This window comes from Mesoplodon mirus, assembly GCF_964341445.2.
Source record: "Mesoplodon mirus genome assembly, chromosome: 13".
NCBI lineage: Eukaryota > Metazoa > Chordata > Mammalia > Artiodactyla > Ziphiidae > Mesoplodon > Mesoplodon mirus.
In genome coordinates, this window is record NC_138989.1 from 32,899,681 (window position 1) to 32,927,662 (window position 27,982).

The following is a 27,982-nucleotide window of genomic DNA, read 5'->3' on the forward strand; positions in this document are numbered from 1 at the left end:
TTGGAGAAAGTCTCTTTATATACCCTGTGTTTCTTTCTTTTCTCATAGATTTTTTTGTTAAACTGTTTGACACAAGCATACTTCTTAATTAGGGGCTTGTTTACAAGTTTTAAACGTTCATTTGTTTAATAATTGTTTTCTTTTTCCAAGCTCTTTCTGAAAGCTACCTTGGGGGCGGGCAACTCTTATTTCTGCTTGTCCCTCAAGGTGTTGCACAGGTTGTGAGGGTGTAATAAGTGTCTAATGCATGCTTTCCTATTGTTCAGTAAATTTAACAAAAATCTATTTGAGGTGTAAATATTTGTTCTAACATCATCATACACTGGGACCCAGCCTCGATCAGTGCTTTTTTGCAACAGAATCGTACTGTAATGCCAGTTTCTGGTTTCTATGTAAGCCTCTCTTCTAGACTCTGAGCATCTTGAGGGAAGAGCTATGGAAAGCTCATCGAGTCATTCAGTGAGCATGTCCTGAGCACTGACTATGTCACATACTAGGCAGTGCCGACACAATGGTGCAGTACACCCAGGCTCGCAGCTCACGATTCTAATATGAGAGAGAGAGAGACACTAAACAAATACATCATTTAGTTTGTAGTAGAGGTAAGTGCTATTAAAAAAGGGAACCTAACCTACTCTTGGAAGTTAGCCTGCGGAAGTGAAATGTAAGCTGTGACCTGAAAGATAAGTAGGAGTTTTCCAGGCTGAGAGGTAGGAAGCTCATTCCAACATGCAAGTGCTCTCAGCTGTGAAAGAACCTGGTGGGTTCAAGGGACAGGAAAAGGCCAGTATAGATGCAGAATATTGAGTAAGGAGAAAGATCAAGTAAGACGCATCTAGAGAAGTAAATAGGAGTTGGGATCAGGTAGGCCAGGCTAAGGATTTTGGACTTAATCCCAAGAGCCATGAGAAGCCATTGAAAGAAGCTAAGAGGGAAGTGATGTGGTGAGATTTGTGTTTTGAAAATGTCACCCTGGGCGCAAGATGGGAACTTGAACTGAATGAAGGATGGTACTGAGGTCCTTCAAGGGGGAGGCGATGATGGCTTGGGTCAGGGCACCCAGTAGTGATGGGAATAAGTTGGCAGGTGGAAATACTTAAGAGATTGAGAATTGGCCGGAAGTTGGGTGGAGTGAAATGAGGGCAGGAAAGATATCAAGGATTAATGCGGTTTATTGAGATGAATGGCTCTAGAGGAAAAGAAGTTTGGGGACCAGGCGGTGACTTCAGTTTTGAACATGTTGAATTTGAAACGCCTTTGAGAGATTCCCAACAGAGGTGTTGGGTGAAGAGTTGGATGCATTGGTCTAGAACTTACAGAGTGTCTGGGCTGTAGCCTTTGAGCATCTATAGTATACATTTGGTGAACGAAGAAATGGATGGGGATGGCCCAGGAACAAACCTTGGGGTTCTCTGACATTTTAAGTTTCACCAGAGGATGAAAAGCTGGCAAAGAAGAGAATGCCCACATGCTGATGGCGAGAGTGTGATGTCACCAAAGCCAGTGGACAGTAACAGTTCAAGAAGGTAGTAGCCAGCTGTGGTCAGCCTAGCACCAAGGCACTGAGTGTGGTGTGCTCTCAGCAGTGCGTGTTGGGCCTAATGCAGAGAGGTCATGGGCGACCTCAGAAGACAGGCTGATGTGGTTCAAGAAATGGGATGTGAGCAAGTAGAGAGAACCTCCTGAGAAGTCTGGCTGTGAACGGAAGAAGAGGGAACAGCAGCTAAAGGGGATGTGGCTCCAACGGGGGAAACTGGAGTATGTTTAAGTGTTGGTAGAAAGGATTCAATAGTCAAGGTGCAATTGGAATATTTGATAGCCCAAAGCTCCTGAAGAGTGGGAGGAAGATAAGATCCAAACCTAAACAGTGAGGATTCGCTTGGGGGAGGGCAGAGTGCTCCCTGCACTGTGATGGGAAGGAAGGGGGGATAGGAAGGCACACAGGTGAGCAGGCTCCTGTTCTCTCGGTAAAGCAGCAGGCGAGCCAGCGACTGAGTCCCGGAGGATGGAGGTTAGAGGGAGGTTTGGGAGAGCCTAGAGGGCTCAGGTGACACTGAAGACAGATGTTTTGATAACACCTAATCCACACTGCTGTGTAATTTTTCCCAGGAAGAGTTAGTTATGAAGAACACAGAGCAGCAGGATAACACAGCTGATTCATGGCTGGCTTTTTTTTTTTCACAACCAGATGTGATAAAAGGTCAGAGAGGAAAGAGAGTTTATGTCATGTGCAACAGAAGGTCAAATACTGGTGGATAGACTCAGACAAGGGAAGGGAGTTGTGATGTGAGGGGACTGATGGTGGGAAGGAAGGGAGATCAGTGGCCTGGAAGTTCCCATGATGTTGAAAAGAGCCTCAGCAGTAGGGTTACCTGAGCAGGCAGCCCAACTACAAGATGATTTGGGAAGCGGTGCCATTTTGGGTGACGACAAGATCCAGAGGGTTTTCTTTGCGTGTGTGGCCCAGCCGGGTTTGGTGAAGTGGCCCCGAGGATGAGCCGGTTAATGATCTGTGAGGGCAGCAGATGGGGGAGGACAACCGGGACAGCGGGCGTTGGGGCCGCCTCGGGTGACGGTGGAGCAGGGACGCAGCGGCACCCGGGGAGCCGGGGCCGAGGTCTTCCTGAGCGGTGCGGGGTGATGGGGGCTGGGGAGTGAGCCACGAGGGGCCGGCGGTGTTGGGGCCTGTTGCGTCGGGAGTCTTCAAGGAGCAGGGAGGAAGCACAGTCCAGGAGGGGTGCCGGGAAAAGAGGGCACTTTCCTCTTTGCCAATCCCGGGGCATGTGGAGTGTGAGAAAATGCACATCTTTTCCTGAAGAAGCTGAAGGGTGCAATGTCTTCACCCAACAGGCAAGTTAAATCAGAGCTGGGAGTCGGAGAAAGTATTGAGACGAGGACAAGGAGACAGGAGCTTGAACAGGAGATGGAAATCTAAGAGCTGGGGAGGGAGGGGGAAGGCGTGGGATCTTCATCGAAACGAGGCCCAGAGCAGCATGACAGGAGGGGGTAGAACATTCCAGGAGCGTGTGTGTGTGTGTGTGTGTGTGTGTGTGTGTGTGTGTGTGTGTGTGTGTGTAGGGGGAAGGGGAGGAGAGGGAAGCGGCAAACCAGACTGAGAAAAATCACAGAGCAGAGCAAGGGGGTTTCAGTCCTGATTATCTTTACATTGCCTCTTGGGCTTGACAGAATTCATCTCTGGCCTGAATTGGTTATGTATTGTGTAGTATAGTATATGTAGTATACTGTAATATTGTATATATATTGGTAGTAAAATATAGAATAGTATAGTATAATATAGTATATATAGCATTGTACGGTATAGCATATAAAGTATAGTGTATATAGTTTAGGATAGTGTAATACAGTATAGTATAGTGCAGTATAGTAGAGTACGCTATATATATACAGTATGGTACAGTACAGTATGATATGCTCTGTATAGGATAGTATCAGGTAGTGTATATAGCATGGCACAGCCCAGTACAGAATGGTCAGGCAGTTGGCTCTTCAGCCGCTGGGACACACTTGAGTGGCACAGGGAGGGCCATGTCACTGTCTTCTCTGCGCCCCATTTGCTGGTTCAGTTTCTGTCCACCCTTTGGGGGAGCCTTGCTGTGGCTGAAGGGAGTTTCATGGGGAACCACAGACCAGACCTTGCCCACTCACCTGCTCAGCTCATGGCTGTGTTGCCCTAGCCAGTGTTATTCTGTGAAAGACATGTCATGTTCTTCTGTTTGTTTTTTTTTCCTTAAATTTCTTCAATGCCTCTTCATTTTGCTTAGCCTCTGATGTTAGTTGCTGTTCATATTATATATTACAGCACTGATATTTTCTGCTAAATCGTTTTATAAAACATCGCAAGTACCCAATAAGTGTTTCCGGTGATGGTTTGTTTTTAATTTGTAAAGTCTTGATGAATATCATTTGCATATTTTAGTCTTTCCAGTTCTTCTTTGCTGAGGGTGTTTTCAAGGTGTGTTCTTTTACTTCCTGAAGGGGCAAATGATGTGAAAATCCTTCCAGATCAAGCTGTTTGTCCCACTCCAGGGTGCCGAGGGATAGGCCATATCCGTGGTCCGCGGTATTCAGGACATCACAGGTAAAATTTTTTATTTAAATTATTTCAGGGATGCAGTGAAACATGATGCAGATTAGCAGCTGTAGGAAGCATCGTAATGACCCTCTGGGAGCCGGACACCTCCCCATCATACTCCCCCATCCCTGTCCCGAGGCCCATCTTCAACATTTCCAATGTCTGCCCAGCCCGCTTCCTCTGGGCCTTTTGGCCTCCTGAGGCCCGGCCCAGACCACCAAGCTTCCCAGGGCCTCTGCCCTCTGACACTTGTCTCAGCAGGTGCACACATGCCCCACCCTTCGTCCCTCGCGCTCCTGAATCCTCCCCTCACATCTGCCCGTCTCGCCGCCTTCTCAAGAAATTCCAGAACCTCCTGCCGCCTCGCCCCTGGCTCTCACCTTGCCTCTGTTTCTTTTTCTCTATTTTTTATTTATTTGGGGGTGAGATAATTCTGTTATAGGATAAAAAATAGCGTGAAGTTACATTGCAGAATATGCCTGTGTTTTAAATATGTGATAGTAGTATGGAGAGGATAGTGCTCATAATGAAAAATAAGTACAAATAAGTGTTGAAGTCCTCGCTGCTTTTTCTGTCACCATCAAGTGGTAAAGTAACATATAGATAAATTATTCATATTGGTGATCTAGTTACAGAATATGTAAATTAAAGCTGAACAGAATTGACATCAGATTTGTCCAAATACACAAACAGATAAAACAAACACGTAGATAACTATGAAGAGAAAAGGATAAATCATATATGTGAAACAAGGAAATGTTTGTTTGGATAAAAGAGATCCACAGAGAAGTCGTCGCTGTGTCAGGTGCTTGCAGTTCTGGAAACCAGTGCTTCAAACAGCTCTAAATGAACCAAAGCAAGTGTTACTATAAGAAATAATGCTGATGTACGTAAATATGTTATATGTGTAAATATAATACTAACACTTAATTGAAAGAGTTCTAAATCTTTTGTCACAGATATTTAAAAATCAAATACCTACTCTTGCACATGTTTGAAAAAGTGACACAAATTGGTTAAAGTATTACATAAGCTTCTTTACATTCAAAATCAGACTCTCGTGAATCTCCGTTTGACTTGGCATCCTGGATGCCCATGTTTTTCCACACAACACTTGTATCGTTAAGAACCTTAGTGGTGGAGCATTTCTTGAGTTCTCTGCTCAAAAAGGGGGCTTCCAAGGTGTTGGTAATACTGTTTCTTGATCTGGTGCTGATAACCAGGGATGTATTCAACTTGTGAAAATTCATTGAGCTTAAGTACACTAATAATACTTGTACCTTTCTTTATGAATGTATTATACAGCAATAAAAAGTTGAAAATAAAAAAAACCTAACACTTAAAAGATTATAATATAGCAACCATAAAAAAGAAAGAAATTGAAGACATGTAGACACCTTGGTTACTTGGACAAGTGCAGGACTCGCAGATTATAAGAGGGGCCCTGGCGGTTAAGCTGGAGTTCTGTACGAGGGAAGGGAGGAAGAGAGAAAAGGACACGGGGGAGCGGGTGGGGGAAGAGCCATCCCATCATCGGGTTGGGGTCTGTGTGAGGTGAGGACCCTGTCGATAGAACCACTTTCCAGACATTACTAGGGGTGTGTGGCTGTGAATAATCTTCTTCAGGCTTTTCTTGGGTGTTTATGTTAGTTTTTAAAAACCTAGAGCTGCAAAGTCCAGCATGGTAGTTGTAGTCATATGGGTCTGTTTACATGGAAATTAATTACAATTAAAAATAATGAAAATTTCAGTTTCTTAGTCACAGTAGCCACATCTCAGTTGCTCAGGAGCTGCCTGTGGCTCATGGCTGCCGTATTGGATGGCCCAGAAAGTTCCTCTGGACAGCCCTGATAGAGTGTACCAGGTTCTGCCTCCTCATGGTGGATTTTTGAGTGCCAGGTATTTCTGGATGGATAACTGGACATCCTGGTGCCTCCTTCAAAGCTTGAATCATTATCCTCAGAGTGAGCCAGCCAGTACGTGGTGGTCGGTCTGTCCCTTATTGTCCTCTGCAGTTGCCCGCCTGTGGCACCAGGGCTGGGGTCACAGACATCACCTGGGCAGCTCCTGGGACCACCGAGGAGCTCACTCACCCCAGCTGACTTGCCCCCCTCCCCCCCGACCACGATTCTTATGTGTAGGTTATTCACCTTCCCCTACTTGGATTCTGAAAACATGGACCAGATCACAGTGGGCATACTCCACTGTGTTTCAGCAGCTTCCCTGAACTTTCTCATCCAGTATGGCCCAAGTGGGTCTGATTGCTGTTCTTAGTTATAGTATCTGATTATGAATAATGTGAGAATATCTGATGTGATTCTCTCCAGCAAGTAGCCTTTACCGGGTTGGCATCAGAACTTTGGAAGAAACCAGAAAAATGTAAAAATAAAGAAGTGTTTGTTAAGAAAGGCATTCTGTGAGGCTTAGAAAAAAATGAGATAACTGAACACGTGATAGAAGAATGGGACTTTAAAAAATTTTTTTACTTTTTTTATTAACATATAGTTGGTATGCAATATTATATATTGCAGGTGTACAACATAGTGATTCACAATTTTAAAGATTATATTCCATTCATAGTTATTGTAAATACTAGCTATATTCCCTGTGTTGTGCAGTTTATCCTTGTAGCTTATTTATTTTATACGTAGTTTGTACATCTTAATCCCCTAACCCTATCATGCCCCTCCCCACTTCCTTCTGCCCAGTGGTAACCACTAGTTTGTTCTCTATATCTGTGAGTCTGTTTTCTTTTTTGTCATATTCACTAGTTTTAATTTTTAGATTCCACATATAAGTGATATCATACATTTGTCTTTCTCTGCCTTACTTCATTTAGCATAATGCCCTCCAAGTCCATCTATGTTGCTGCAAATGGCAAAATTTCATTATATATATTCCATGTAATTATATATACAATTATATATATATATATTCCATTGTATATATATATACCACATCTTCTTTATCCATTCATCTGTTGATGGACTCTTAGGTTGTTTCCATGTCTTGGTTATTGTGAGTAGTGCTGATATGAACATTGGGGTGCACATATCATTTTTTTTTTAAACATCTTTATTGGAGTATAATTGCTTTACAATGGTGTGTTAGTTTCTGCTTTATAACAAAGTGAATCAGTTATGCATATACATATGTCCCCATATCTTTTCTCTCTTGCGTCTCCCTCCCTCCCACCCTCCCATCCCACCACTCTAGGTAGTCACAAAGCACCGAGCTGATCTCCCTATGCTATGTGGCTGCTTCCCACTAGCTATCTATTCTACATTTGGTAGTGTATATATGTCCATGCCACTCTCTCACATTGTCCCAGCTTACCCTTCCCTCTCCCCATATCCTCAAGTCCATTCTCTAGTAGGTCTGTGTCTTTATTCCCATCTTGCCCCTAGGTTCTTCATGACCTTTTTTTTTTTTTTAGATTCCATATATATGTATTAGCATATGGTATTTGTTTTTGTCTTTCTGACTTACTTCACTCCGTATGACAGACTCTAGGTCCATCCACCTCACTGCAAATAACTTAATTTTGTTTCTTTTTATGGCTGAGTAATATTCCACTGTATATATGTGCCACATCTCCTTTATCCATTCATTTGTTGATGGACACTTAGGTTGCTTCCATGTCCTGGCAATTGTAAATAGTGCTGCAATGAACATTGTGGTACATGACTCTTTTTGAATTATGGTTTTCTCAGGGTATATGCCCAGTAGTGGGATTGCTGGGTCGTATGGTAGTTCTATTTTTAGTTTTTTAAGGACCCTCCATACTGTTCTCCATAGTGGCTGTATCAATTTACATTCCCACCAACAGTGCAAGAGGGTTCCCTTTTCTCCACACCCTCTCCAGCATTTATTGTTTGTAGATTTTTTGATGATGGCCATTCTGACTGGTGTGAGATGCACATATCTTTTTGAATTAGTGTTTTCGTTTTGGGGGCATATATACCCAGGATGGGATTGCTGGGTCATATGGTAGCTCTATTTTTAGTTTTTGAGGAACCTCCATACTGTTCTCCACGGTGGCTGCACCAGTTTACATTCCCACCAGCAGTGCATGAGGGTTCCCTTTTCCCCACGTCCTCGCCAGAATTTGTTATTTGTGGTTTTTTGTTGAAGGATGGAACATTTTTAGGGAACTATGAGGCAGGATATGTTTTGTATCCAGACCTCACATCCACAGGGCAGCCCCTGCTGACGGCGCTATGACTGGGTGACTGGGCCACAGCTCTTCTGCTGGCCTAGACCTTGTTATGCTGGAGCAGGGCTCCTGTAAGAAAAAGAAACATCTTCAAAATGGAATCACCTTAGTGATTCCATTGTCTCAGAGGAGAAAAATAAAAAGTGATGAGCACCTGTACTTGGCTTCTCTCTAGAATGGAAAAAGACAAAAGTTAGAGAACTGAGTTTTCCTTGGACTTGCATTTTTATATAGAATTTATAAAGTGTTTAGACCATCAGGTAAATAAATTCTGACTTACCTGTGAAAAGCTTTTCTTACACTGAACACTATGTTGTGCTCAAGGAAGCGGGAGGAATATCTTGTTGGAGGAGTGGTGACCGCAAGGCAGTGTAGGAGGGTGGGGTCGCGGGTGAAGGAAGGTCGGCTCCTGCAGGCACCGGGCGTTTCTGTCTCCTGCTTTAATCACTTTCAGTGATGGTCTGTCTTTGCCAATTTTAGCTTTGAGGTGCTCGTTACTCATTGACTGACTGATTCCATTTTCAGTTAATACACTGATTTCTTTTTAACAACCAAATCTGTTCTGTTTTTTTTTTAATAAATTTATTTATTTTATTTATTTTTGGCTGTGTTGGGTCTTGGTTGCTGCATGCGGGCCCTCTCTAGTTGCGGCGAGCAGGGATCAGTCTTCATTGTAGTGTGTGGGCTTCTCATTGCGGTGGTTTCTCTTGTTGTGGAGCACAGGTTCCAGGCATGCAGGCTTCAGTAGTTGTGGTATGCAGGCTCAGTAGTTGTGGCTCATGGGCCCAGTTACTCCACAGCATGTGGGATCTTCCCAGACCAGGGCTCGAACCCATGTCCCCTGCATTGGCAGATGGATTCCCAACCACTGCACCACCAGGGAAGCCCAAATCTGTTTTTAATTCACTCTAGGTCATGACATTCTGAATGTCATTTCCCAGGTTAGTCAGTTTACTTATGTGACTATGTGTATAACTTAAGAATTTATTTAAATCCTTTTGTAATTAACTGGGTAAAAAAATTTTTACATCATTCATAATCTGTGGGTTTTGTTTTCATGTTATTTCTTTCATGTTATTGTAGTCTAAATCTTACATAGCTGTAAAAGATGAAGAATATTATTCTTCAGTGCATGTCTTGGTGGTATCTGTTGAGCATGTCACACACACACATGCACACACACCCTTACACGTGCTAGAAATTTGCTGTAACACGCCCAAAGTTATCATTATACATTTTGCTTCTTATATGTCAAAGCAAGAGATGAGAATTTTAAAATGTTGCTGCATTCTCCCAGAATCCTAGATGTACTATTATAATCATGTCTAGCTTGAGTTTCCTGAAGAATTTAAATTAAACATTCTAAAATGAAAGTTTTTATTTAACTTGTCTCAGATGCATACCTTTACCAAAGAGTCAGCATTCTATAAAATGCTTTTTACAGTCTCTAGTCCAGAAGATTCTTAAGCAAATATTTTTGTATCTTAAAAAATGAAGAAAAAGTAAAACAAGAAGCCCCCCTGCAGTTTCATACAAAACAACTCAATTGACTTGTGCTCCCAAAAAAGCCTTCGGGAAGCTGCTTTTAGGAAGGTGGCTGTTTCAGCTGCTTTTCCATGAAACTCTCCCAGGCCGTGAAGTGCCTGCAAGGAGTGAATGTTGTTTTCACCATTTCATGTCAGTATTTCTCATTCAGATGTTGAAGGTTTGGTGTTTTGAAAGGAAGTAAACAACATTCTTAAAATAAGTTGTCAGCATCTTGTTTTGTACAGCTGACAAGAACAGTGACATGAGGATGTCGCTGAAGATGTTTGAAGAGAACATACCACTTTCAGAGATCAGGCAGACCCCTTGGTATCCTTTTTAGATGAATTTCAGACAGGTTTATTTTTGTTTTCATGTAAATAGTCAAGGGATTAAAAATAATATTCAAAGCTGTTTAGAGTTCATGTAGAAGCTGCATAAACCATTATTGGAAAGAAATTGCATCAGTTCTTATCTGTATGAAAATAGGCCTTTTGGCACAAAATTATCACACAATTTACATTTTATTTGAATGAATTTACATAGTGAATAAAAAGAAGTAGGTGTATTTGTTTACACAGAATTTTTTTTTTTTTTTCTTTTTGCGGTATGCGGGCCTCTCACTGTTGTGGCCTCTCCCGTTGCGGAGCACAGGCTCCAGATGCGCAGGCCCAGCGGCCATGGCTCACGGGCCCAGCCGCTCCGCGGCATATGGGATCCTCCCAGACCGGGGCACGAACCCGTATCCCCTGCATCGGCAGGCAGACTCTCAACCACTGCGCCACCAGGGAGGCCCCAGAAATTTTTAAAGATGACAATACTGGGACTACAAGATGTAAACCTACTTTTAAGCCAGGGTCCAGATTAGGTATGTTGTTTTTTCTAAATGAGCAGAGCATAGACTCCGGAAGACTTGATCTACCTCTGTGCCATAAAACATACAAGGGTAATTTACTTAGGAAGTAATGATTATTCTTTACACAGAGAGCCAGGTACCGTCAGAGTGTAAGGACCCCCACCCCGGTGCTCCAGGTGGGATGCAGGACCTGAATCGCCAGTGTCATGCCGTAAAGAGCACAGATGGAAAGGAGCACCTGCTGCTCAGGAGTGAGGGGTCAGATAGATCTAAGGCGTTTGGGTGCTCTTCGTGGAACCTGCTAGCACAACTCAGCCTCTATTTGTGGTTTGCCTGGAACTATTTTGCCAGCTCAAGACTTATGATGGAAATGATTTCAGGTTGTTTTCTTCTCTTCACATCTGTTCTCCCACAGATGTGTGGTGTGTGTGGTGTATGTGGTGTGTGTCAGTCACTGTGTTAACGTCTGAGGTTTTAGACTGGCCTGAGTTCGACTTGCAGACCTGCCATTTACTATAACTAGGGGGCAAATGGCCACACTGTGCTTAGTCTCAGTTTCTCCATCTGTAATTGGGAGGTCTTTGCAATAGAAAAGGTTAAATTTCATAATGAGACTAAGACACATGTAAGTCTTAATGTGCTTTATGATCATGTTACTGAAAGCATAACTGCAGGAAATATACTGAGAAACACAATAACATTAGGAGATTTTAACTCATCTATTTACGACTATGATAGGTTAAATAGGGAAAGCAAATACAGATATATAGAATCTGAATAACATGATTTTAAAAAGACGAAGACTGACCGGAAGATATATGTCCAAAAAAAAAAAAAAAAAGCCTACTTAAGAGCACTTTTCAAAACTCAACTATTAGGCCACAGACAACTTATAAATTCTGAAAACCAAAACAATTCAGACCCATTCTCTGATCAAATGCAATAAAACAAGAAGTTGTTGGGGGGGAAAGCCAATCATCTAGAAGACACGCAAAAACATTCACAAATACAGCTTAAGCAATCAGAGGGTCAAAGGAGACCCAAACCCAAATCTTAGAAAATCCAGATGGAGTCTAATGAGGACACTAAAGAGATAAACGTTTGGGACATCACTGTGTGTGTGTTCAGAGGTAAATGTAAACCCTACACAACAAGAAAGAGTGAAAATAACTTACTTAAATATTCAACTAGTAAAGTTAACTAACTTTTTAAATGAGTAGAAAAAGGAAAGTAAGAGCAAACTAGAAGTTGAAGTGAATGAACTGGAACACAGAAAACGAGTAAACGGGTCAGAGTATCTTGAAACAAAGCAGCGACACTGCAACAGTAGACCATCCATGGGGGTGCAGTGGACAGTGCAGTGTTCTGAGAGGTGGGGCCCCCAAGCCACAGCTCTTGGATTTCTTGTTCCGTCGTTTGTCTGACTTTCCGTATGATGTTTTCTTTTAAATGGTTGATCTTCCTGGTGGGTTTTGGGTGAACACAACCTGGTCGTTTCACACTGCGTCAGGCGTCTCTCCTCACAGCCCAGCCCTGGCTGGCCTCAGACTCCTGCCTGGTCACCCCTCACCTGCAAAGCCCTTCTGAGCTGCACTGGGCATGTCAGGTGGTCCCCGAGCCAACACAGCCCCTGCAGGTGACCCTTCTGGAGCCGCCTCTGCTCACCTCCCAGTGTGAGCCTGTTTCTTGCAGGTGGGCTGCACAGCCGTCTTCCTGGGACCTACCTGCCTGCTGGAATCCCCTCCAGCTCCCTCTGTCAGATCCTCCCTGGATTCTGTCTTCATTTCCCTGGTTTATTTCTCCTGGCTTTGGGGCATAGGGCTGTGGGAGATAGTTACTCATTTATTTTGTGTGTGTCGAAATATGTGTTCTCTCTCCTCACCCACAGCTGTTTAGTTGTGGATAGAATTCCAGTCGGAAAACTTTTCCTTCAGATTATTGAAGACATTGCTGCGTTTTCCTTAAGTTAATGGGAAGTCGGCTGTTGTTCAGATTTCACTTCACTGAAAGGATTGTCCTTCCCTCCCACCCACTACGAGAATCTCACCCCGGACACGGTCGGGACTTTCAGTGTGTTCCCGCTGTGCTAGAATGCGCCTTCCTCGCTCTCTGGTTCAGTCTGGAGACTCACACATCTTATTTCCAGAAGCCCCTGTGTGAGTTCTTCTTTCTGCCATCTTTTCTCTCTGCTCCATTTGTTTTCCTTCACAGATGCTCAATTTTTCTCTCCTATCTTTAAACGCCTTGTCTTTTGTTCGCTTCCTTGGAATAGCTCCTCAACTTTGTCTTACAATCCTTTGATTTTTTTTTAACCATACTATGATTTTTTTTCAGTCTCTGAGAACATGTCCTTATTCTCTGATTTGTTTTTTGTTGTATCCTGTTCTTATTTGCTGGGTTAACTTAACCAACATTGACTGGTTAAGTTAACCCAGCATTGACTTTTTCCCCAGGTACTTGTGTTTTGATTCGTTTTCCAGTTAGGTCGGTCGGCTTCTTTCTGTCATGTGAGAGGCATTTCTCAAGTCCTGGTGGTCCTTCTCCAAGTTCACTCTTTCTTTTTTAATTAATTAATTTATTTATTTATTTTTGGCTGCGTTGGGTCTTCATTGCTGTGCATGGGCTTTCTCTAGTTGAGGCGAGCAGAGGCTACTCTTCGTCGTGGTGCGCGGGCTTCTCATTGCGGTGGCTTCTCTTGTTGCAGAGCACCAGCTCTAGGTGCACAGGCTTCAGCAGTTGTGGCTCGCGGGCTCAGTAGTTGTGGCACACGGGCTTAGTTGCTCTGTGGCATGTGGGATCTTCCCGGACCAGGGCTCGAACCCGTGTCCCCTGCATTGGCAGGCGGATTCTTAACCACTGCACCACCAGGGAAGTCCCTCCAAGTTCACTCTTGAGAACAAGGCACCAGCAAACCTTGCCTGTGTGCTCAGGGCCTGCCAGCTGGTGGGATTCAGGGGCAGTGGTCAGGAGAGGACTGGCCAATGTCAAGGAGCCTGAGTCACAGCAGGGACCCCTTCTTCTAGTAAGGGCCTTCCAGCAGAAACTTGCTTCCAAATATTTCCAGGTGGGTTTTTGTGACATCTTCTCTCTGCAGACTCTTGGCTCCCAGCTTGCCCTTTTTCCAGCCTTGAAACTGCATGAAGCTCTGCTACCTGCTATCATTTCTTCTCTCGTGTTTTGTCCTTGTGTATTTATACCCTTTCATTTATTTATTACTTTTTTTAGTATCGAGAGAAAAGATTGATTATCAAGGAAAAATGATAAATTCAGTTTTCCAGTCTGCCATTTTTTCTCTAACTTATATTTTTTAAGAGTTTTTTCATGTACTTTATTTTTTATTTATTTATTTTTTTTGCGGTATGCGGGCCTCTCACTGTTGTGGCCTCTCCCGTTGCAGAGCACAGGCTCCGGACGCGCAGGCTCAGCGGCCATGGCGCACGGGCCCAGCCACCCCGCAGCATGTGGGATCTTCCCGGACCGGGGCATGAACCCGTGTCCCCTGCATCGGCAGGCGGACTCTCAACCACTGCACCACCAGGGAAGCCCCCTATTTTTTATGTTTTAATAGATGTTTATTGGAATATAATTGCTTCACAGTACCGTGTTAGTTTCTGATGCACAGGAAAGCGAATGAACCATATGCATACACATGTCCCCGTATCCCCTCCCTCTTGAGCCTCCCTCCTATCCTCCCTATCCCACCCCTCTAGGTCATCGCAAAGCAGCAAGCTGATCTCCCTGTGCTATGCTACTGCTTCCCAGCAGCCAACTATTTTACATTGGGTAGTGTATATATGTCGATGCTACTCTCACTTCACCCCAGCGTCGCCTTCCCATCCCATGTCATCAAGTCCATTTTCTATGTCTACCTCTTTATTCCTGCCCTGCAGCTAGGTTCATCAGTACCTTTTTTTTTTTTAGATTTCATATATATGAGTTAGCATACGGTACTTGTTTTTCTCCTTCTGACTTACTTCACTCTGTATGACAGACTCTAGGTCCATCCACCTCACTACAGATAACTCAATTTTGTTTCTTTTTATGGATGAGTAATATTCCACTGTATATATGTGCCACATCTTCTTTATCTATTCATCTGTCGATGGACATCTAGGTTGGTTCCATGTCTTGGCTATTGTAAATAGTGCTGCAATGAAACATTGTGGTGCATGTCTCTTTTTGAATTATGGTTTTCTCAGAGTATATGCCCAGCAATGGGATTGCTGGGTCATATGGTAGTTCTACTTTTAGTTTTTTAAGGAAACTCCATACTGTTTTCCATAGTGGTTGTATCAATTTACATTCCCACAGACAGTGTAGGAGGGTTCCCTTTTCACCATACCCTTTCTAGCATTTATTGTTTCTAGCTTTTTTTGATAATGGCCATTCTGACTAGCATGAGGTGATACCTCATTGCAGTTTTGATTTGCATTTCTCTAATAATTAGTGATGTTGAGCATCTTTCCATGTGCCTCTGGGCCATCTGTGTGTCTTCCTTGGTGAAATGTCTATTTAGGTCTTCTGCCTATTTTTTAACTGCGTTGTTTGTTTTTTTTGATATTGAGCTCCATGAGCTATTTCTATATTTTGATGATTAATCCTTTGTCTGTTGTTTCATTTGCAAATATTTTCTCCCATTCTGAGGGTTGTCTTTTTGTCTTGTTTATGGTTTTTTTGCTGTGCAAAAGCTTTTAAGTTTCATTAAGTCCCATTTGTTTATTTTTGTTTCTATTTCTGTTACTCTAGGAGATGGGTCAGAAAAGATCTTGCTGTGGTTTATGTCACAGAGTGTTTTTCCTATGTTTTCCTCCAGAAGTTTTATAGTGTCTGGTCTTACATGTCTTTGGCTTTCTTTTGTGAAACTTGAGATGCTGAATGCTTTTCTTTTTTCCCTAATCCAAAACACCCACTTGTATTAAATGAATTTTAGGTTATATACTTTATTCTTTTCTTTCTTTCCAGTTTTTAAGCAAAGCAATCAACTCTTGGGGGGAAAAAGTGGGCAAACAACTTTGCAGTCATACTTAAAACAGCCATGTATCTTTATTTCTATACGTCTCACTGGTTCCAGTGGTGACCTCGGTCCTTTCCAGCTACAGCTTCCTTCTTTTTTCTTGACTTAACCTCTTTTATTCCCTGTTCTGGCACAGTTCTTTTCAAGGTTTGTTGTAATTTGCCACTGGTGCCTGCATATTTTGTTTACGATCTTCGCATGTGGGAGACTGCATCTCCCCCAGGAGCCATTTGAGAGGAGACAGGTTGTAGCCCAGACCCTTCTCTCTCAGAGCTCTGTCCATGGTGCCTCCTTCATCCTCTGGTTCTCACTGTGGTGCAGGCAGAGTCTGGTCCAGCCCAACCGATGGTCCTTCACAGTAGCCCACTGTCCTTTTATCAAGGTTTCCCATGGGATACTTTTATGTCTCTGCATGTATATAAATGAAATTTAAACTTCCCTGCATATGTCTACATATGGTTTTCTTTTCACTGAGTTCACCTGTAACACTATGTACTCTCGCCGTTTTTAGGCCAAAGTCCTAAAGAAGTCATTTTTTCCTCCGAGTATTTTTTACAGTTTTCTTTGTATTCTGACTCTATTCCTCTCTCCAGAATTTCTGTCGTACGACACAGGATCCCCTGCCTCCTCTGCAGTCTCCGTCGCCTCTCATCACGTGCATTTCCTCACCCTTCCCTCGGAGAGGTGGGGAACTCGCGTGAGTGTGCGCTCTGCGTAGCTGGCAGGAGGCTTTGTGCCCTGCTGCCAGCCCTCCTTCCACGCAGTGGCTGTGTTCCACCTCCTGGGAGCTTCCTACATCCCCACTGCCGTCTACCGCCTTGAGTGGCACTGTTTTAAGTGGGTGTTGAGGGAGACATTTCAGATACAGTTTATCCCAACACACAAAAGTCCCCGCAATGGAAAGCATCTTTTCTCCGTTTATTCTTTCAAAATAAAAACAGTTTCATGTGGTCTTACCCTTAATTTAATTTAAGAATATTCCTTATAATTTCAGGTGGTTGGACACAGGGTAAGTTCCCATCATCTCAGGGTCTCAGTTTTTTCATCTGCAAAGCATGACAATTGGACTAGGTGATTTCACATTTCCTTTTTAGTTACAATATGTACAATATTATTTACATATCAACCATCTCAATGCAGTTGTCTTAAGATCTGCAGCACACTGTCTGGAGAAAACTTATTCCAATTGCAAGTAACTTACCCATATGTGGATTTCAGTGTTTATTAAAATGTAAATATCTTGAGTCAAGGATGTGTATTCCAAATGCAAGGCACATAACCGCAAAACTGTTGCTAGCAGAAGAAACTGGGTTGGAATCACCCCTTTCCTAAAAATGCCTCAAGAATCAAGATTAGGGATCCTTCCATTATTTACTAGGCATAGGAAAAATATATATAATTCCATTAATTAACTTCTCTGATTTCCTAGAGTTACTCAAATTCTTGAAGAATTTGTCCTAGCTGATCTGAATGCATGGAAAACTCTGTAATGTGAATTAAAATGCGTTATTTTTTTCCCAAGAGATAACATCCCTAAGCCTAGGAAGTCTGTCACTCTCTATAGTTTCTTTCTTATAGATGAATTAAGCTTAAAAATACCATTCTTTTGGAGACTGTGTTTTCTTAATTTTTAGATAAACACGATTATTGAAAGGTGATGGCTAGGGCTTCCCTGGTGTCGCAGTGGTTGAGAGTCCGCCTGCCGATGCAGGGGACACGGGTTCATGCCCCGGTCCAGGAAGATCCCACGTGCCGCAGAGCGCCTGGGCCCGTGAGCCATGGCCTCTGAGCCTGAGCGTCCGGAGCCTGTGTTCCACAACGGGAGAGGCCACAGCAGTGAGAGGCCCGCGTACCACAAAAAAAAAAAAAAAAATGTTTTCTCACTTGAGACAAAGGCAAAGAGAACTTCCATGATTCCTTTCAAACTAAACTTTTGCCTCTCAGCTCCAAAATAAACACACACACACACACTCTCTCTCTCTCTCTTTCTCTCTCTCTCTCTCTCTCTTTCCCTGTCTCTTACAGACTCTTACAGACAATGGTAGTTGTTCCTCATAATTTGTTATGGAAACCAAGACTAGAAGCTATCTGAATGTCTCTTTCCACTTTGGTACGTAGAACTGTTAAATCCTTGTAAAACATGAACTATCAGTAAGAAACTTACAAATCAGAAATCTGAAATAAAACCTCTAGTTATGAAAGTACTAAGCTAGATATGATGATTTTAATTATCCCTTTGTCTCAATTATTCTCATTTTGATGAAATAATAAATACAGCCTCATACTCCAGTTTCTGTTATTATAGTTCAGTGCCCACATGTCAGATTTAATATTCATTTGCCTGTCTTTGTGTGGAGCCAGACGGAGAGGTGTATTGCCTATTTATAAGAACTAGCTGTTACTACTGAATTTTCCAGATTACTTCAGCAAAAACAGTGGGCGTGTTGAGGATCGTTTAGGATTGCATTAGAAATGCCAGAGCAAAAGTCCAAAGTAAATAACATGGGGTCACGTTTCTACAAACGATGACCCTGGTGACTAAATCAGACGCATGGCGTTGACCTCAGTTACAATAATACATGCCCCAGAGGCGCGAGTGTGAAGGAGAGCACATAGCTGTGCCGGTAATAAACGGAGTTTGATCTTGGAGGCCTTTTATAGAATGTCGTAAGCATCAGCTATGCAGTAAAGAGCAAAATTAATTTCACAGGATACAGCAATTCCATTCCTGGTTAAATGCCCAACAGAAATGCACGCATAAGTTCACTAAAAGACATGTGCCGGAATGTTTGTAGCAGCACATTTATAACAACCCAAGCCTGAATCTTCCCAAACGTGCATCAGCAGTGAGTGCTGAACCACGGCTTGTTTATACAGTGGAAGCTACGCGGGGAGGAGAAGGAACAGACTAACCCACACAGCAACACAGATGAGGCTCACGGACCCACGGTGACTGAAACCTTTGAGCCAGACACAAAGAGCAAACACTGAGTGATTCCATCAACGAAAGGGACAAAAGCAGGCAAAACGGACTACACTTACACTCTAAACTCCAGGACGGGGTCACCCCTGGGGGGTGCCTGGCGGAGAGGGAGGGAGCGGCTGCTGGGAAAATAATCTGTTTCTTCACCTGGTGCTCCACCAGCATGTGTTCAGTCTGTGAAAACAGCTAATCCGGGTGTTCTGTGTGTAAGGTCTACGTCAGTAGAAAAACGTTTGCGAACAATTACCTCAAAAATATTGAAGTAGCCCTCCTGGCTGGCATTTCTCCCAAGTTTCTACAAGCCGAACCTCTGTGTTTGGTGGACCCTGCGCCCATGTGACATGGCCCTCCCATCTCTACCTCTCCACGGAAATCTGACGTTTCCAGGGGAAACAGCCGCAGCCCGGCCCCTGGGCTCGGGGACCAACTCCAGGCCCGCCCCCCTCACTGAGGTCCAGATGCAGCTGGGCTATTTTCAGGTCTCACTGAAGTTTCACAGCCCACAGGGCTCATCTTAGGTTTTAATCTGCTTTGCGTGTCTCTATCATGGATTAAAAATGAACAAACAGAACAGAGTAAAATGTGGAAATTTCCCTGAGTTAGGAATTAGGAGACCAGCTTTTCTGCCCTGTGGGTTGCATGCATTCCCGGGCTGATGGCCTGTTCTTGGTTCCCTTGACCTGACTTTGGGTCGGGTGGAGAAATGACTTCTCCTTCTGTGAGACAACAGGTCTGGCAGAGAGACATATCAGGATAGTGATGCTGACCTCAAGTTCCTTCTACTAGGATTTATATTTTATGAAAAAACCACGGTTTCATCCTGGAATTAAGCCTGGGACACATCCACCTGCCACACACGTGGAAGAGGCATGGAGTCTGCTGTCAAACGGAATTTGGCCAGGCTTCCGTGCTATTTAAACTAGATTGTACAGTAGATGATAAGTACAATCTTAGGAAGAATGAAATAGCGGGAACCTACCTGAGCGTCTCCTGAACCCTGACCCACGAGCACGTTGGTCTGAGAATTCTTTGCTGGTAATTCACAAACACTAAAATACTTTTTGAAAGGGAAGGAAGAGCCAGGCTTTGTTAAGCGGCAAAGTGCTGTCACATGAGAGCACAGGAGCGTCTGGGGTGTCCGCTGTCCTGGGTGGCCGCCCTCATGCCCCCGTGCCTTCTGCAGACCCGGCCTCCTCTGGAGAGTCGTCCCAAACACGTCCAAACGTGTTTGCAGACGGAAGTGAATAGGGATTTCAGCGCAGTAACCCTAGCTGCCCGTTTCTAAAAGCTCGAGCTCGCTGCTGCTGGTGAAGGAAACCAGCGTTCTCGCTTTCCTCGGCTGCGACGTCATGCAGTGAATGTCCTTCGTAACTGGCGGGAATTCCGCGGCAGGCTTGCTGGCTGCAGCTCCAGGCGAGGCAAGGATCAGCCTTGTGGAGGGGGCTCTTTGCAGGGAAGGGTGCTGTTCTGGGAAGAGCTGGAGATGCTCAAACGTGTAACTGCACCTCGATGGGAACATTTGTGCCAGCTGATCAAAGTCCCGCCCTTCTGTAGTGTAATCCCCGAAGGATGAGGCTGCCCGTCACGTGGTCAGTCACTTCCGGCATTAGTTACTAGACAATATTTTAAAATAAGGTCCATAATTGGCGGGTGAAATTCTTATGTGTTTTAAGGGTTTCTTCTGAATAGAATAGCTGGGTACTTCAAAGAAACGCACTGTAGATATTTATGACTTAAAAAATAGTTAAAACAAGAATTTGCATTTATCGTCAGTAAAAAATAAAAGTCTTTAACAGAAATATATCCCCTGGAATGGCTTAAGTGTCTTTCTTTTCTCACAGTTTTTATTCGTTCGTTGAACAAGCCTTTATCGAACGCCCTTTATATGCCCAGGGCTGTGCTCTGTGTAAGATCTACCCCGTTTCTAGAAGCTCACAGTCTAGGGAAGGAGATGACGTTGACTAAATGACATGAGAAAGAAAGGTCTGTTGGGGGAGCCACGTCCAGGTGGTCCTATGAGGGTCTCTGAAGCTGGTCTAAGAGTTTCAAGAAAAGTTTCCCAGAATAGATACCTTCCTGTGTCCTGAAGGGTGAATAAGAGTTACCCAAGCAAAGACGGGAAGGAGGGATATTCCAGATGAGACACAGAACATGTGTGTGTCTGCATGTGCGTGTGGGTGTGTACATGTGTCTGTGTGTGTGTGTGTGTGTGTGATTGCACTTAATTTTAATCTCGCATACCTAGAGCCTGGACTTGGGTGGTGATAATGGGGGACAAGGGGGGATGATGAGGCCGACGAAGTGGCCGGTGCTGTTCCCATCGTGGTCCTTTCCAGCCGTCCTGGCTGCGGGCCTTCTTAGCCACTCAGGTAAGAGCTGCGAGTATGGACGTTTTGTCTTGCCTTCGGGTCTGAGCCCGTTCAGCCCGGCTGCTGTCTGTCCTCGGGTTCCTGGGCTGGAGGCCGACTAGTGCCTGTCACTAGCACGTCTGATGTAGTGAAAGGAAGGCCTAGCTCTTCCTTCTCGTGTTACTAATACAGAATATTAGATCTTCTTTCTGTGAGTTTATTGGACGACCTCCAGCTAGCTGGTCAAGGGTGTGGCATCAAGAACACATCTTTTCTAACAATGTTACAGTGGTTTTATTGTTAACAATCCACTGAGAAAAATTTTTAATGACACTTCAACATTGGGTTTCTGTTGTATGCCAAGATTTTGACATATGATGCTGAATTTAATTATCACAACACACATTTTACGATAGACCTGATCTCCATTCATAGCTGAGGAAACTGTGGTTGATTTTGGAGGGTTGGCCGTCTTCCTGATTTCCGGGAAGTGGCAGAGCCAGAGTTTGAACGTAGATTGCTTGAGCCCATCATTACGCTGAGTCCCACCTCCCTCTCCCGCTGTTGAAATAAGGATGCCATGCTGCTGAGGGACTTGTATCCCCAGGGACATGGTTGGGTAGTCAGACCCTCGCACGGGCTCAGCCTCTGGGAAGTGGGCGAACCTCCCTCACAGCAGCTGTTGCATGGACTTTCTGTGCTCCTTCCTTCCCTACTTCTCCACCTCTTCTGCTCGCTGCTGCAGGCTGGCCTCAGCTCCTACTTCACTGGGAAAGTAAGAACCATCCGATCATGACTCCTTCCCTCCTGGCGAAACAGGAGTCCTTCTCTTGACGGTGCTGATCTCTGAACCCACCCCTGTCCCCCGTCCATCTGTAAATCTGTCCCTCTTCTCCACCCTCAGCCTCTTCCTTTTTAAGAGCATCTTCCGCACGAGACCCAAACATGCTTAGAGTATCCTTGGAGAGAAAAACTGTACAGCAGTGGTAATAAATAAACTACACACAAGGAGGTGCCTGAATCTCACAAACTCATCGTGTTAAGTGAAGAAGCAAGACCAAAACAATGCATCCAGCATGATGCCAATTCTATAAAGTTCTGCAACAGGCCAGAGCAAGCGGTGTTGTATGGCGATCCATGCACAGCTGGAAAAACTGTAAAGAAAAGCAAAAAAATGGTAGCAGGAAGGGGTTGGGGCTGGCAAGGCGTACCTGGGGCTTTTGCAGTGCACGCAGTGCTCTCTTTCTTGGCCATGATGCTGGATAAGTAGGTGTTTGCTTCATAATTATGTTTTAAACAGAACACACATATATTTTGCCCTTTTATATGTAGGAGTTTCTAACAACAACAAAAAAGCATACTAAAATTTAAACGTGCCCGAATCTATTATATTTTTAAAAAATCTTTTCTCAACTCAGGTCCCTCTGTAACGTTTTCCATGCCCCTCCCTTCAGCCCCGGGCACTCTGAGGGGTGGCGTGTGCACCCACCCGCCCCTCCAGCACCCCTTCTGGCCGCTTTGCCCACTGACATGCTCTCCTAGGTCACCCGCAGCCCCCCTTGCTGCTGAGCACCGAGGTCATAAACCCTCCCAGTCCTGCCTTTCTGCAGCACAGCCGGTTCTGCTGTGACCCCCTCTCTGTGCTGGTCCCCACGGCATCACCTTCTCCCATCCTGCTCTTCCTCCTCAGTCTCCCTTGGCACCTCTACTGGACCTGCTCTTGAAAGGCTCTGCCTCTGGGTCCTTCCTCGGCTGCCATTCCCCTGGCTCCCCATCAGGAGCCGTGATGCCGGCTGTGGACTGGCCACCAGGAGAGCTCTGCCTGGGCCTCACCTCCCAGAGAGTAAGGCTTTCCTGACATGGGGTGGGACCCAGGGCTCAGGGGAGCTTTCAGGTTCCCCGAGGGTCCAGTGCACACGGGGCTGAAACCACCTCTCCTGGCTCCCCCGGCACACTCTCCTCGTGTCACCTCGTGGACGGCTCTAGCCCGAGTCACTCGGGCAGAGACCTGTGTGTCCAGCTGCTCCGGCGAGCAGCCGCTTCTGGATGAGTGCCTGGCTCCTGAGTCTTGCCATGTCCGAAGCCTCCTCTCCCACCAAGATTTCCATGATGGGGGTTGCTCCTTTCTCCAGTTACCCCGCTAGCAAAGTGAGAAATCATTCTTGACCCAGTCCCCCCTTACCCCCTGATATTCAGTCCTCCACCCAGTCTTGTCCATAGATTCTGCTTCCTCCGTGCTCTCCAATGGGTCTGTGTGTTTGTGTCTTCACTGCTGCTCTGGCTCGTGCTTTTCTTCCTCAGTGACCTGCTCGGCGCCCTCCTGGTTGAACCAGCACCTCCACTCTGCTGCTCTGGCTATGGTCAGGCTGGTCTTTCCCAAATGGGGAGCTGACCCTCTCACCACTCTCCAGAAGCACCGCCCAGCGGCTCTCCTTTCCTTACAAAAACAATTCAAATGGCTTACAAGGCCCACTCACACTCCAGACTGGTACAGGTTCCAGCCTCGCAGTGTCCCCCCATGTTTCTCTTGCTGCTGGAAACCCTCTCGTGATTCCTGTTCCCAAGTTCCCTTCACTTGGTGACCCCACTCATCACAGGGCAACATGGACATCACTCCTTAGACAGTTTCCATGGCTTCCCCCCTCTCTGTGCCAAGTGCGACCTCCTACGTGCCCCTCAGCACAGGGTCCCAACCCCCGGTGTACCTGCCACATGCTTGCAGGCCCTTGGCTTGTCTTTCTCCAGCACTGATGGCATCCCTGAAGGCGGATGGGTTGACCATCACTGAGCCCTGCATCCCAGCCAAGTGCCTGGCACACAGGTGGTGGAAAGTGATAAAACAGCTTTTGTAAGTTTGAAAAAATATATATTTAAGAATTATAAAGAAATAAATAACAAGACATTTTCCAAGTAAATCAAACAGCAGATATTTATTGAGCAACGAGCGATGCAATTCTGGAAATTGGATTTTGTTTCAGTGAGCTTCTTGACTGTCTTAGGCCATTTGTGCTGCTATAACAAAATACCACAAACTAGGTAGCTTATGAACAGCAGATATGTATTTCTCACAGTTCTGAAGGCTGGAAGTTCAAGGTCAAGCTGCCAGCGCAGTTGTAGCCTGGTGAGAGCCTTCTGCCTGCTTCAGGCTGCCATCCACTGGCTGTGTTCTCACCTGGTGGAACAGGCCAGGCATCTGTGCAGCCTCTTCTAAGAGAAGTGATCCCTTCACCAGGGCTCTGCTCCCGTGGCCTGAGCACCTCCCAAAGGCCCCGCCTCCTACAGCATCATGTTGGACGTTAGGATTTCAACATATGAACTGGGGGGAGGGGGACACAAACATTCAGACCACAGCACGGACTAATTATTTATTCCAGCAACATTGTTGAAATACCGCTGTGTCCCAGGCACTACGGTAGAAGCTGCAAGAAGTGATAAAGGGAGTGTAAGACTCTCAAAAGGACCTTGTTGTCTAATGAGGTTGAAAATATAGGAAACATGAATACAGATGATTTAATACAAAGTAGAGAATGATGAGTCTCTTAGAGGAAGTACAGATGAGTACTTAGGGTTTCACGGGAGGGAGAGATTAATTAGTGGTGGAGCCGTCACTGAAAGCTTCCCAGAGGAAGCGATGTTCAGGCTGTAACGTGATTGGAGCAAGCCAGGTGCGCCTGTGGGGAAGGTTGGGAGGGGGAGGGGGGACCAGAAGGGGGGAGGGGGAGGAGGGGCGGGGGTGGTTTCTTGGCAGAGGAACGGCACTGCTCGCCCCCTCCCTCAGTGAGGGCACATCCCAAACACGTGAGCATCGCCTCTCTCCCCAGCTTTACTTACCTGCATCAGAAATACATATTTATCGTGTGTGTGTGTGTGTGATGTGCATCACTGCAGCTCCAATGCCTAGAACAGTTCTTGGCATATGGTGGGTGCTCAATTAATATTTTTGGAAGGAAGGAGGAGAGAAGACAAGGGGGACAGGATTTGCATTTGAATTTGGTCTTCATCTCCAAGTAGGTAGACCGTGGATGTTACAGAGGTGATGAAAACGTGTTCCAGATGGCAGGATCCTCCATACTTAGCTTAAGTGTACACTGGAGCAATTTAAAACGCCTTGTTTCATATTTACTATTATCTGGGCATTAAATATACAGTTTTGGAAAAAATAGTTGTGACGGTAAAGTCAAGTTGTCTTCGAGCTGTCCATGATTGGTAGGACAGGAAAAGAAAACTGCCCCAGGAGTGGCACAGAGGAAGGCAGTGGTTTAGTGCTCTTGAAACAGATGAATCAGTGAATACCTCTGAGAAATCCTTTTCCATTCCTCTTGTTTGTATTTACCAAATAAGGAAAAATAGCAATCAGAGGACTCCAACGAGCCTGTGAGAGCCACTATCACATTTTTTTTTTTTTTTTTTTTTTTTTTTTGCGGTACGCAGGCCTCTCACTGTTGTGGCCTCTCCCGTTGTGGAGCACAGGCTCCGGACGCGCAGGCTCAGCGGCCATGGCTCACGGGCCCAGCCGCTCCGTGGCATGTGGGATCTTCCCGGACCAGGGCACGAGCCCGTGTCCCCTGCATCGGCAGGCGGACTCTCAACCACTGCGCCACCAGGGAAGCGCCCACTATTGCATATTTACTTGTGATTCCTCCAGTATTTTGGAAGTGAAATGTTCCATAAATACAAGTTGTTACTCCTTGGTTTTCATTTGCTTTTTTTCACACATCCCTCCAGTTTTATCTGTGTCATAGCTTTACTTTAAATGCAACAAAGCTCTATCGGTTTTTGTGGTTATACAATAGCATTTTTGAACTATTTTGAATATGCTTTCTTTTTTGAGCCTTCGTTCTCTTCTGTCACAGTTTCTGAAAAGAGAAGGAGCAATTCCCATTTCAGTGTACGACTACGTTAGCCTTTAATTCTAATCAGATAAAACTCAGACACGCATAAAACATGAGAGAATAGTCTTTGTTCCTCCAAAGACTCCTGCCCACCTTTGTTTTGTTATCAGTATATCCGATTCTATAAAGTATTTTCTCATAATTTTCTCTCTCCTGAAATTGCTTTTTGGGAAATATCGAGTGAAAGATGCAATAAATATACAAACAAATTGAATTAAATATGAAAGACGGATGACTTTGGCTCTGTTCCTCTGATGTGCTGGGGAGTTAACCAGGCACAGTTCATTAACACTAATGGACAAATTCTTCATTTACCATGAGCATCTCCAGACATTGTAGGGCAAGTTCTCCCCCTAATTCACTATATAACTCGGTTACTTCTAAATGTACTAAGATTCAAAAAGGAGGTATTTTATCAATCATGCATCTTAAAGATTACTTCTCACTAATTTAAATATGAATTCCTTTGAGAAGAGACATCCTCTCCAAAAACCAATTCTTTCTATAAATATATCTATGACATCCTAGGCGCTATAGTCTTCCTTAAGTTTCCAGATAATAAGAGCATATACCTGCCATATTTTAAATATAACTTACATTCACTTTGTGTTTTAAGTACTGCTCAAGATTCAGAAAACAAAAATTGTTTTTCTTAATTTGACTCAGAAATCTATATGGAGTAGAGATTTCAAAATATGCACATCCCTTGCAACGCGGAGATAGAATTACTCGATATCAACGTAGAACAAAGCTCAGACAGAGAACATGGGCAGGGAAAGGCTTTCATGCAACCAAAGAGTGTGCACACGGCCCATGAATGTTCCTTATAGGCTCTAGACTGTGACACACTCCACCGAGATACTTCTGAAGACGTGGTCAAGCACTCTTGTATGTGTGTAGAAACTGACTCGTAAATGTGCTGATGTGACATATCAGAGACAACATTTATTTGCTCTATCTCCAAAAGGTTAAAGTTTGAAACCATAGGGGTCTTGGGCGTAAATGGGATTAGAGTTTTCCCTCTGGAAACAGAGACACTCCCAGCCTGCAAAGGACTTAGTGAATACTGAGCTATCATACTTCACCACCTTCAAATCATCTCTTTGCACTTAAAGTAAAAATTCACCTAAGGGGCTTCCCTGGTGGCGCAGTGGTTAAGAGTCTGCCTGCCGATGCAGGGGACGCGGGTTCGTGCCCCGGTCTGGGAAGATCCCACATGCCGCGAAGCGGCTGGGCCCATGAGCCATGGCCGCTGAGCCTGCGCATCCGGAGCCTGTGCTCCGCAACGGGAGAGGCCACAACAGGGAGAGGCCCGCGTACCGCAAAAAAAAAAAAAAAAAAAAAAAATTCACCTTAGGACACATCTCGGCTCTGCAGCCCAGCGCCTAAGAGGGTCACCCCTCTGTCACACTGAGTTTGCAAACTGGTTCTGGATGTAAATTCTGTTAGCAGTGGCGCCCGTGGGGTACCAAGAAGGCACGGTGGCCCTCTGCTTTTCTTCTCTTTGCTTCAGTGGAAAAAGAAAATATTAGAAAGAGACCACAGGAAGGTATGAAAAAGTAATGCAAACTGCTGCCATTTCTAAAGAAAATGAGACGGTCAGGAGAACTGGATCTGTTGGCGACTCTCTGTATGTTGAGACTCGGACTGGCCCAGGCATTTTCTGGACTCACGGCAGCCTCTGGGGGCTGTGAAGTTAGTGAAAGTATGGGCCACATTTGTTTGTATCTGCACATGTGCATCTGTCAGCTAGGGAATCTACGATGTTCAGCAGATTCTCAAAAGGATTTCGACTCCAAACAGGCTCTGAAATACTATTTATTAATCCCTCAGAAAGGACCTGCAGGGGAGAGAGCGCATCTCAGAGAGTGAGGCTGGCAGGAGACAGGTCATCCCAGACAGCAAAATGCGAGCTCCGTGACAGTGCTGGTGACAGTGACCACACTGTCCACTGTGCATGGACACACTTGCATCAGTCATGCCCACAGACATGGTATAAACAATAAAACCAGAAGGAAATAGAGAAAACTATTGATGGTTTGCAATGGGAAAACAT

General features: G+C 44.8%; 1 protein-coding gene across 1 annotated transcript in view; it reads left to right on the forward strand.

The window, feature by feature from the left end:
* Positions 1-27,982, forward strand: part of L3MBTL4 (L3MBTL histone methyl-lysine binding protein 4) — a gene marked incomplete at its 3' end in the record, with an annotated part of 408,304 nt that overhangs the window by 197,567 nt on the left and 182,755 nt on the right. Inside the window, 1 exon segment of the mRNA XM_082640598.1 lies at positions 3,997-4,099. Coding sequence (XP_082496724.1) covers positions 3,997-4,099 — 103 coding nt within the window.